Source organism: Primulina eburnea, chromosome 14 (genome assembly GCF_022965805.1).
Source record: "Primulina eburnea isolate SZY01 chromosome 14, ASM2296580v1, whole genome shotgun sequence".
Taxonomy (NCBI): Eukaryota; Viridiplantae; Streptophyta; class Magnoliopsida; order Lamiales; family Gesneriaceae; genus Primulina; species Primulina eburnea.
This window is the reverse complement of record NC_133114.1, coordinates 1,019,363-1,032,613: the sequence shown is the minus strand read 5'-3', so window position 1 is coordinate 1,032,613 and position 13,251 is coordinate 1,019,363. Positions and strand designations below refer to the sequence as shown.

The 13,251-nt window shown below is 31.0% G+C and overlaps 1 protein-coding gene across 1 annotated transcript; it reads left to right on the top strand.

Moving 5' to 3' along the window:
• Positions 1-2,857: 2,857 nt before the first annotated feature.
• On the top strand, positions 2,858-6,609 carry LOC140811562 (putative disease resistance protein At1g50180). Its single transcript, XM_073169516.1, has 2 exons — positions 2,858-4,007; positions 4,820-6,609. Exons 1-2 carry the CDS (start codon positions 2,981-2,983, stop codon positions 6,523-6,525), a joined length of 2,733 nt encoding a protein of 910 aa, XP_073025617.1. The 5' UTR covers positions 2,858-2,980; the 3' UTR covers positions 6,526-6,609.
• The last annotated feature ends 6,642 nt before the right edge of the window (positions 6,610-13,251 follow it).

Here is a 13,251-nt window from a genome sequence, read left to right as displayed (position 1 = left end):
ACAATAAAAAGTAATATTCTTAGCATTAAAAAAAATAATTTTTCATGGATGACCCAAATAAGATATTCGTCTCACAAATACGACCCGTGAGACCATCTCACACAAGTTTTTGCCTTTTTTTAGAAGCTTTTGAACAATGATTGCGTTCATCATATCATGAGAATAATATAGTTTCAATCTCATTTGTTGTGTCTAGAACATAATATTATATTATTCATTGAAACGAAACAAATTTTCTTCTATCGAGTTTATATTTTGTTTATAATATTTTATATCTTGTGGAACGACATAGAAAATTAATTATTGTATTTTACAAATTTTGAGAAGAGACGTGAATAGCATAATTAAGATGCAAATGAGATAATAAATATATTCAAATATATATAAAAGTATTTTTTTTCAATATCTAGTCTAATAATACAACTATTTAGATTTAATGAGCATTTTAATAGTCAAAATTAATTTGATGAAATATTGTAGAATTATATTTGTATTTCACTATTTGGTTAAGTGAATGTATTTGACGAGGAGTTTTCAATACTACCATCTTAGATCTTATGAATTAGCTGATTAGTCACTTTGACTAAAAAAAAAAGACAAAAACAATCTCTTAGCCACTTCGAAATATATCGAGATGATATTGGATGAAATAAAGTGCAATTGGCTCAATGTCTCAATTTACTAAAAATTCACAAAATTGATCTATTATGTCCACAAAGATTTAAAATTGTTCTCATACCATTATAAATAGAATGAAAATTGTGTATACTTTATTTTTCATGTATTTCTTTTTCTGGATGAAGAATTTATTCTTTTTGAAAACGATTTTATTCTCTTAGAAATATTGACATTGTATATGACATTCATACAACATAATCAAGCCAAATGACATATAACAATAAAACATGTTAACGCTAGGGTAAAAAACACATCTCATTTCAAGAACACTAAATGATTAGAGGGATCATATTATTTAGTAATATTTATTTAGCAGCATATATAATAAAATTGACCAAATGACTTAAAAACAATGTTTGAAATCAGTTACATACAAACATTTCTCTCAATCACGTATCTCAATTGACACATAAAGAGTTTGAAAATATCTCTATTCTAAATGGGAGAAAGAAATTTAAGTTTTTAAACTAACATAAAAAATGAATTAAATAACATCATGAATATAACGAATATTGTAAAACAAAAAAATGGTAAAATAGTAAGCTTACAATTGAAAGTCATATATTTAATAGATATTATTAATAGATAATTTATTATTTAAGGATATTTTTTTAGCATCATATATCGAAATTGATTAAATACCTAAATATTTGTATTGAAATAACTTACACATAAACATTTTCTTTCAATCATGTATCTATGTTGATACATAAGTAATCTAAAAATATATCTAGTTTAAATGAGAAAAAGAAGTTTTATATGATCTTAATAGTTATCAATAATTTAATTTTATTCAACATCAGTCATCTACATTCGTCTTCCGATCATTACCTTAATATTCAGAATATTAACAATTTTTTTAATTTATAACATTATTATAGTAATTTTCTATGATTTGATGTCAACGTATTAAAGTTTATTTTTTCTATGAATTTGATGTCAATGTATAATTAAAGTTTATTATAATAATTTTCTATGAATTTGATGTCAATGTATAATTAAAGTAATTAAATTTAAATTCAAAAGTAAAAGTAAAATAATAAATACCTTAACTAAGTATTTTGTTAATAATCCTATTAAACTAACGTAGAAAATAATTTTAAAAACCTTATGAACATGACAAATTTAAAAATAAAAATGATAAAATAGTAAGTTTACAAATGAAAATCATATATTTATAAAAGTAAAATAGATGTAATATTATTAATTTTTTAAAATATGTAACATTAATTAAATTAAATTTAAAAGTAAAATCAAATTAATAATTATATTGATTGGATTAAGTACGCTATTAATGATCATATTAAATTAACATAGAAAATTATTTAAAAAACCTCATAAACATATAGATATAGATATAGATTGTGCAACAATTTGATGATAAAAATGAGGTGGTCAAATATGTATATTTAAAAGTGAGTGAAAGAGAAGGTGTACATGCATGAAAATGAGTGAAAAGGTCAATTAAATAAATACAAGGATAACCAATTAAAGATGAGGAAGAGAATGTTACAAATTAATGATGACAACTAATTAATGAGGACAATAGAGTAAAATCATAATTCAATCCGTATATTTATATAGATATAGATATAGATATATATATAGATAGAATAGATTTAATAAATTCAAAGTGGAGACATGAGTCCACATCAAAAATATATAAAAAAAAAGGTGAAAACATTTAACTTTACAGGTTGGAGCTTGAATATTTACGGCTTATTCGATGCTGTCTTTACAGACAGTGTATGTAAGAACTGATCCAATAGTTCACAATTTTTTTCTAATTTCATGAAAGATGTTCACGTGAACATCTCAGACACAATAAATACGTACATTTGGACCCCTTACAGACATTGCCTGTAAGGGATAGAATCCACAAAAACAATATTTACTATGAGGTGAAAGGAATTTTTGATAAATCAATGTTTTTATTTTTTTTTTCTAATTTCATGAAAGATGTTCTATTTTGAATATTTTGCTTGTTTTTAGGTGTTTTATCCGTGAATATTAATTTAGATATTTTGTTTGTTTTTAGGTGTTTTATCCATGTAAAATTAATTTTCAATATAATTCTCTGTTTGTATATAGATTTTTATTTCATTCTCGTGAATCTTTTCATATATTATATATCAATATAAAAATGTTAACAAATGACGTATATATAAAATGTACACACTGACAATGTGTAAACAGTACCGAGTAGTTCCTATATTATTATCTTTATCTTATGTGACCATCCATCCGTTCGCTCAGCAACCACACAGTACACAATCTTCTTCCAAAAACGTTTGACCAAAAGATGGTTGATGCTGCTGCAAGTTGGGCTGTGGGAACTCTGCTTGATATAACGATCGAAGAGGTGAAGTTTTTATATGGTGTTAAAGATAAGGTTGTGGATCTTGAATGGGATCTAAAAAGAATGCGTTATTTCTTGGAGGATGCCGACAAGTGGCCGCCGGAAAGATACGAATCTGCCAACGTGCGTAGTCTGGTTTCAGAATTTATAGATCTGGCAACAAGGGCTGAGGATGTTCTTGAAGAATATGCTGTGGAAGTTACATCAAAAAGAGGAGAGAGGAACTTTAAAGGAATGCTCGAAAGATTTGCTTGCATATTGTGTGAGTGTTGGGATGTTCATAAGATAGGGAAGGAGATCGAAGGTATTATGTCTCGCGTGGCCGAACTCACCAAAAAATTGGAGTCTATAAGTAAAGGGGAGGGCTCGTCAAGTTTCGGATGCAACGACAATCAACAATTGCTGAGGCAAACATACGATCATGAGATTGAAGAGCACTTCGTTGGGATGAAAAAAGACATAAAGAGTCTCGTATTGCGTATGCAAAATGATGATAGGTCATCTCGAGTGATTTCTATATGTGGGATGGGTGGTTTGGGGAAGACTACTCTTGCCAGGAAAATTTACCACCACAAGGATGTACGATCCTGTTTTGATACTCGTGCTTGGGTTTGCATTACGCAGAAACTTCAAGCAGAAGCTATTTTCCAAGAAATATTGAGGAAACTTCTTCCGGGAGAAAACATTAATGAAGGCGAGACAATCAAATTTATGGTGCCAAAAATAGTCAATGTAATGAAAGAAAAGAAGTGTCTGGTGGTACTTGACGATATATGGGAAATTGATCATTGGAATATCTTAAAGAAAGCATTTCCGTTTGCAGAATCCAATTCCAAAATTTTGCTCACCACTCGAAACCAAAGGGTTGCAGACACTGCAGGATTTGTCTACGAACTAGGTTGCTTGACGGAGGATGAAAGCTGGGATCTACTTAAAAAGATAGCTCTTCCCATCCAAATGCAATCTGAAGGTTAGTTTTATAACATTGGTTGATCGATACTAATTGTAATAACTAAAGTCGAAGCAATTAATCTCCAAGTGAATACCCAAAACTAAAAATATGAAATAAAAAGTGATTATTGTGCCAAAGTCTTGTAAGTCCAACAAAACAGATCGCTGTTATATTTTTTTCTTTGTTTAGTCAAAGAGTCGCCTTGGAAAATTAATTACTTCCTTAAATATCGAGATTTTGACCATATTTTGTAGCACAAGACTTAATTTCTCTTGTATTATCTCTTTTCCAACATGCAATAAAAAAAACATGATTAGGAATTACAAATAATAATATAAGCCATTAGAATTTTCCTAATCTTAAAAAATTAACTCAATTAAATATAGAAAAACACATCGAGATTACATATTAAGAATATTTCACTTTAATTCCCAAAACATGGAGATATTGACCAACAATTCGAAAAGCTTCAAGTTAGTTATAAAAGTTCATTATTCGCTCAAGATTAAGGTGTGATATCTACGACAATAAAGTGAAATTAATTTTACGAGGTCAAGATGGACTTCAGTAAAATCAAAATAATCTTACCAATACAAATACTGGATTCACTATTTTTTTTTTTCAGGTGCCTCTTTTTTATACTGGAAAACTATATGAAATTGTTAGGTAACCTATTATTTTGGAATATGAAATCATGAAAGATCAATCAACTCTTTATTGTATTTTATTTGTTATATGTAAAAATTTATCGAACCTATTATTTGTTTATTGTTGTGTACTAATGTAATCAAAGATGGAGATTGATTTATGTTTGGCAATTGTGCACACAGCTATTTCGAAAGAGTTTGAAGCTACAGGAAGGCAATTAGTACGCAAATGTGGGCGTCTACCCCTAGCAGTATCCGTTGTTGGTGGAATTTTGCGAGGACAACAAAATCCAGAGGACTGGAAAAAGGTTCTTAAGAATATGGACGCATACTTGAAGCACGGGGAAGGTGTTGATGCCAATGATAAAAGGGTAGAACAGGTGCTAAACTTGAGTTACAACGTATTGCCTTACTACCTAAAGTTATGTTTTCTGTATTTAGGATGTTTTCCAGAGGACAAGAATATAAATGTGGAAGATGTATATTTGATATGGATGGCAGAAGGATTGATTTCATCAGACCATCAAGGGCGAAATGAAACTCTTAGTGATGTTGCTGAACGTTATTTAAATGAGCTTGCAAGCAAATGCATTGTTCAGGTGAAATTAATTAAGACTGACGAAGAGAGTTTTAAATCATGCCGGCTTCATGATTTGGTGAGAGATCTATGTTTGTCAAAGGGAAAAGAAGACAAGTTTTTTGAGGATTCTCAAGGAAAAATTCGAAGATTAACTATCAATTTGGGTGATACCGACGCATGTAGTGTTGTACAGTTTAAAAAAGCAAACTTACGATCTCTTCTATTGCTACCCAATTGGAGACTTGATTCTAATGATATTACTAACATTTGGCAAGATCTACTCAACAATGCATTGCTCAGATCTCTCAAAGTCTTGGTATTGGAACACTGCAAATTTGAGGATGACAAGTTACCTCATGATGTGAGGAAACTAGTGATGCTCAAGCATCTGAGTATAAGATATAGCGACGTCAGGGAGGTGCCAGAATTTGTCTGCAAACTACCATGTTTACAATCATTGGATCTACGATCGGCAATTGATATTACGTTACCAAATTCGATTGGTAAGATGGGACGATTGAGGCATCTCTTTTTGAAGCTCTCGTCGTCGGTGATTGATGATGGGAGACTAGGACTCGAGGGCTTAACGGAATTGGAGACATTGATTGGGTTCAGTAGTCGGTTCTGTCATACTAAGCATCTCCTCAAATTAACCAATCTCCGACGTCTTGGTGTGATTGTTCATGATATAGAAAGCTTATCTGTGGTTGTTGATCACATGACTAAACTCAAGGATCAGCTTCGGGAGGTAAGTTTAAAAATTAATGTGAGGGATGATTTGAGTTCCGAACAAGGTTCACTTGTCATTGATTCGTTAATGCATTGCCCACTCAATTCTTTGTCAATTAATGGGAAATTGAGGAGATTGCCGACTTGGGACCCTCAGTTACTCCACAATCTTGGTTATTTGCATCTTTCTGGTAGTGAAATTGTGGAAGATCCGATGGAAACACTTCAACATTTTCCCACGCTACGAACTCTTCTGTTAGGCGTTGGTTCATTTGTTGGCACAGAAATGGTTTGTGGGAGTAAAGGATTTACTCAGCTCAAGAGTCTTACACTTTGGGGATTGAGGAATTTAGTGGGATTGAGAGTGGAAGAAGAGGCAATGCCAAATCTTTCGGATCTCTGGATCGGATTTTGTCCAAAACTGGAGATGATTCCAGAAGGAATGATTTCCATGGCTTCCATTACAAACCTGACCGTATCTGGCATGTCCGATAATTTCATGGAGCGGTTGAGAAGAGGAGGAGAAGATTACTCCAAAATCAGTCATTTACAATTCTTTCATTTGGACTATGGACCTTGACATAATAATTAATATCTTTGTACCCATTCGACACTTTATCCGTCAAATATTGAAAATTAATATATGTTTTATTTATTTATTTGATATCTTAAAGGTCAAACAAACATACTTGTTGTAGTTCAAGATTTCTAACATAAGTTAGAACATTATTTTCTTTTCAAATTAAATGATTTCTGTAAAAAAATTTAAAACATTTTTTATTAAATGTTTTTAATAGTTCAAGATCTGTAACATAAGTTAGAAATTCATCTTGGAATTAAACGAAGGAAGCAATATCTATATCTGAAATTTAATCAATCATTGTATTAATTATCATTTTTATTTATTTTATTATTCAAAATATTAATTATCTACATATTATATGTCTTATAACCAAACAATATCTAAGATTGTGTTTGGTAGTTGGAATGAGGTTCACCGATCTCTTATCCTATCAAATATCAATATGTTTATCTTTGTCAATAAAATAATTAATTATTCATCTCATATCAATCAAATCAATCATTATTTCTCACACATCAGTCACATCATTAATGTAAAATTATAATATTATCTTCCATATCTTTTTTTATTATACACTCCATATATTATTATTATTATTATTATTATTATTATTTCTCTCACATCAATCACATTATTAATGTATTTTATATATTATACTCTATATATCAATTAAATAATTAATTAGTTTCCTCACATCAAACACTATTTCACATCCAACTTAAACATTCTATTAATCACATCTTTTATCCACATCGGCTATGTTTGGTTGGAAGGATATGATAAATTAATGATTAGTATGTAAATGATAAAGAAAATGATTGTAGTAGGATTGTAATATATGATGTAAAATAATATTATGTTTGGTAAGATTTTTAAGTGTAGGATAATTTTAAATTTTTTGATGAAAAGACAAAATTGCCCTTCCCCTTCGCGGTGGCGACGGCGACAGTGGCGGCAGCGGCGGCGGCCGACGGCCGGAAATATCGGCCGTCGCCGGCGGAGGCGGCCGGCCGGTGCTCGACCGTCGCCGACGGCGGCGGTCGGTGGCGGGAAGTGGTGGTGAGTTTGAATATAAGAGAAGGGTAAAATTGAAAAAATATGAGGTATTAAGAGTTGGATAAATAATCCTAGGGGGTGAGGATGTATTATTTTAACCTACCTAATACAACCTAATCATTCATAGGAGGGATTGACTTGGTTAAATAATCACGCGTACCAAACAACTGACTAGGTAGGATAAAATAATCTATCCCGGCTAATCATCCGAACAAAACGCAGCGTCATATCTTATTCTGTGTATCAAACTGATGAATTTTATTTTGAACTCTTTTCCTCACTTTACATACATACACACTAAATATTGAAATTAATTTGTATTCAATGTGTTTCTATTTTAAAAATATGTTTAAGAAAATACGTTCCCAATAAATTTTACAATCATATTTTATTATAAATTTGCAATTTTGTTAGTAACATTTTACTGTGATCAATTAAAGAAATTAATTTTTAAGTTACGTGCAAAAAAATAAGAATGAAACATTACTTGATTCAAAATTCCAAGTAAAAAGTAGATAGTACGATGGAATGAAAATAACACTTCCCGACTTCCCAACTTTTATATGCTAACAACTTGCAACCAAAATTTTTAATATTTTTAAAATTTGTCATAATTTTTTGTTATATAGAAATAAAATATAAAATGAAAAGTAAAACTTATATTTTAATCTTAAAATATAATATTATTCATAGTTTATCCCAAGTTTTAGCACGTGTATGAAAAATTTTGGTCACTTTTTTTATGTATTATAAATTTTAGTAATCTTGCATGCACCACAATAAAAATATATATGTGTATTATCTCATTAAAAAATAGTATTATTGTTTTAAAAAAAATCAATGTATTATAAATTACACTCATGTATTATTTAATATTTTCGAATTTATTATAACTCAAAAATAAATTCTTATATATGTCTATATTTAATTAATTAGGAACCTAAAAATTTGGATTCTCACAATTAGTGTCCAATAAACCAATTGTGACAAAGAAAAAATAATAAAGTATAACAATGACTGTCACATTACAGAAAAACAAAAATAGTCAACAAAATCATTAAAAATGATAATAACAATGTTTGTGAATCATTTACGACCAAAAAAGTATAAGATTTAGACCGAGTATAATGAGAAAATATTTGTAATCAATAAAAAAAGAACAATATTATATAAGAGGAAAAGTGAAGTAATTAAAATTTAAAATAAAACACGTGAAAAATGCAAACTCCATATATGTGATTAATATGAATGATTTTCATTTTTATTTATTAGATTAACTATTTTTCTTTCAAATAAAATCGATTTCACGTGATTTTCTAGTTGATAACAAATATTTAGCTTATTATTTAGAATATCATAGTTTTTTGAATCAACCTCACAAAAAAATGGGAGCGTTATGTATATTTCCCACCATTAATTGTGCATGTGATCTTGTAGGTTCTTACCGCATTTTCTTGTATGAGAATTGCGACCATTTCCTCTCCTTAAGCTACGTGTCCCATGCAAACAAGGCCATGCTAATTTAGGGTCATATTTGAATTACAAATTAATTCTTTTAACGAGAAAACTAAAAGTTTGCTAAAAAAAGATAAATTGTGAAAAAATACCCAAACCAAACTAAACTTTAAATTTACTCTACCTACACTAAAAAACTTTGGTTCAACTACCTAAAAAGTATTTAAAAAGACAAAAATACCCTTATTTGCCCTTATATTTGATAAATCAAACGGATTGATTTTCATAGGAGAAAATGATATCAGAGCCGAGGTAAAATTATTTCAAACATACAAATTTATTATTATAAAATAATTAAATATTTGAGGAGGAGAATTTTCTCAATTAACATGAATCCGAACCCAAGTTCGAGATTAATTATTTACAGTATATATTCCAAATCATTAGAATATTTGAAACATGAAGATCTAATCAATGTTAGATATCAAGAAGGAACTTATCAGAAGCCTAAGGTAAATTTATGATTTAAAATAACACGTTCCTAGAAATAGTACCGGATTTCTCTAAACTCTTAGGAGATCTTAAAGAAATTCAAAAGACGGTACATAATTACAGCAACATGATGTATTATGTATCCCAAATGTGGAGAAAATGCTTGAAAACCAGGAAAAAATTCTTGTAATATTAAAGGATATTCGAACAAGAATTCAAATTCTAGAACAACAACCAAGTTCTAGTAAAAGAACTTCAGAAGGAAGGTTACCATAATCCTTTGGTACTGAACTCTTGTTACATCAACGAGGGATGACCAAAGTAGTGCAAAAACTTTTGACTAAAGAAGAAAAGATGATCAATTTAATTAAATCTGTCTCAGAAAAAAATTAATCTGATGACAACTTTAGAAAAGATTGGTCTCGATGATCTCCAAGACCTTGCAGAATCATTTACGAACCTCAAGGTCGTAGATATGAAGATGAATACAACGGGAGGAGCAGGGGCAGAGCCATGATTCGAAATTACCTGGGGCTGGTTCCGTCTCATACTATATTTAAATATTCAACTTGAAAATTTATTGTAGCTGTAAATACATTAAATCGATAGTGGTGCTCAACTGTGATTGAATCATTTTTTGGCAAGAACGACCTGTACCAGATTTTTAAAACTAAAACCAAAATTCCAATTAAACAAATTGATTTTTTAAATTAATTCAGTTCAATAAGTTATTTGGGTTGAAATCGATATTTCGTTCACTCATAAACTGAATTGATGTATGGCCTTATCTTAATTACAAAAAATATTTTTCAAATTTTTTACTCTTAAGAATCATTGCGGTCCAAAGCCAAAGTCAGTTCACATCATTTTTTAAAACCAACGGTAAAAAAAAATGATATTGACAAATATCAAAGAATAATATAGACATTAATAGAAAACAAAAAACTTGATACATCATTTAATTCATTATGCACAAAATTCAAATCATTGCTAAATCATATAATATCACATACTATGATTCACATGAAAATTTTGCGTAATTTCTCAAAGTCATTACTTTATTTTTCTCAAAATCAATTCTGATAAACATACACTAGTTCATACTAAAAAAATTAAAATTCTATAAAATTTTTAGTATTAATAGAAATTAAATAAAGATATAATAAAATATGTAGTAACTGCATAATTGTATTACGATATTAGCTAAATTTAATATATTTGTGTGCTATTGTAAATATATTCTAAAAATATATATGGAACTTAAAGCTAATTTTAAAAATCAACTTACATTAAGTTCTTCGACCTTTTGAGTAAAATGCGACCGAAAGTCAAATTTGATTATAGGTATTTACAGAAGATCAATTTAAAAAATTATTCGTAGTTAACAAAAATTCTTCAAATTTACATCAATAAAGTAAAGATAACAAAACACAAAAATAAAGCAAAAAAAAAATACAGAAAAACTAAAAAAAAAATTGTAAATTTAGGTGGGGCTGGAGCTCACCCTAGCCGAAGGGTGGCTCCGTCCCTGGGGAGGAGAACAACCCTCCATAACCTGGTCATATTCTCAGGAACCACAAAGGGAAAGTATGAGATCTCAGAATATAAATATGAGAGAATTTCAACCCGATTTTCATACTAGTGGAGAATTACACCCAGCAGGAACAAGGACAAGGAGAAGTCAAATTCCCTTGCATCAAACACCCTATGGGAAAACTGTTTTAGAACCTATACATCCTTATAGGGTCATGCTTAACCTAGATGTATTAGATTTCAAAAACAGAGAACATCTCATAGATGAACATCTCATAGATGACTGGACATCAGCTATGAGAATCGCAACAGGAATATTTGATCTCAACAGAGAATGATTCATTAAACTTCTAGAAATGCGTCTTATGGGATCAGTTAAAATTGATTGGGACATGAGTTCATTAGAAACCAAAGAGTTAGTCCTAGCTGGAGAATCTCTTAGTGAGATAGCTGGAAAAATGGCAATCCTATTTAAAACACAATTTATATGAGTAGACTATTTTAACAGTCAAGATACAGAGAAGAGGAAGAAATACACTCAAGCTGTGTATAGTCTTGAATTACATGACATATGTTTAGTATATGAATACATTAGATTATTCACTAAATATAGATGGACTTCAGAGGTCAAAGAAAATATAGCAATGCGGCTTTTCTTCACCAAAATGGCAAGTCCCTGGAGAGAAATGCTTATAAGGGAATATGTCCCTAGCAATCCAGATATTTTGGTAAGAAGAGCATCTTTTTCTCAAAGGAAAATTGGCAGAATGGTGTCATATGACAACATTACAAAAGAATTACAGACGTTTAAGGGTTATCAATAAAAGAACTCCTTTGTGTTGTAAAGAAAATGATCTTCCAACAATTATTAGAAGTAAACCACAAAGGCAGAAAAGGAAAAATTTTAGATCTCATCCTTACGCCATAAGTGGAAGAAGTTCTTAGAAACCAAGAACAGTATGGTCTAGACAGAAAGCCAGATCTTACAAATCTGGGCAAAGAAGTGGACCATCAAGAAGTATGGTATCATCTCAAGCATCGAGTACATCTCGAAGAACAGGAAGAACACCTACAAAGAAAACTTTCAGAAGAGCTCACACTCAATGAAAGTTTTAAGGATTGTAATTGCTGGACATGTGGAGCAAGATGTCATATTTCGACCAACTGTTCAGAAAATGAAAAAAGAGGAATAAAATGCTTCGATTCAACCTCGGATATTGAAGAAGCAGTTTATTACAAAGATCTTATTCAAGTATATCGGTTTGAGAATATTGCCTCAGACGAAAGTATATATGAAGAAGAAGAAGTCTTGAGTCAGGAAGAATCTGATGGAAATGAATCGGAATCCGACAGAAGACGAGGTGTTTCGGCAAGAAACACATGAAGACATCTCAACACAAGAAATTAAAGGCGAAAGAATTAGATAACAAATCAGAAGTGGCGTCTCTGTCCCCAGATTTTTCGTTCTTCGTCTTCGTGATCGATCTTTGCGCTCCAATTCTTCCTCTCGTGTGTCTCCTTGTCTCTCGCTGCATTTTTCTCCCCAAAACGGTCATTCTTCCTTTTTGAACCCTATTCCTCTTGTTATACTTTCTTCCGGGCCGTAAGTTCAAGCCCATTTGTCTGATTCTCGCAGCCATTAGCGCCGCGGTGCTTGTTGTTCGGCACCTAGGTGCCCGTGTCTCGAGTGTGTGGCGTCATGGCGCTGCTCTAGGCGCTCATCTCTTGGCATTGTATGAGCGTTGCGGTGCTTGTTGCTCGACATGATAGCGCTACGGCGCCTGTCCCCCGTACACAGTAGCGCTGTGGCTATCGTCCATTAACCGGTCGACACCAAAATTGTCCCTAATCGTCATCAATCATCCAATAGTGGTTTATCTCCTGCACGACAGAAAAACAACAAATATCAAGCGTAATTATGTCCGAAACTAACATAATTCAAATGAATTCTCATATAAATTAAGTGCAATTCTTGCACTTATCAAAAGCCTATGGATCAAATTAGTGCATAACACTTATAGCAATCTTGGTAATGTGTGGCAATGGGAGTGGCCTTGAGGTATCATCGCTAATCAAGCATATTTTTAGTGTTATGGATGAGTTGATTCGTTTATTGGGCTCGACAGATGCGGCTATCCTTCGTTTGCACAGCTGGTTCAGTGGCACTGTGGGTCTCAAGAATGCATC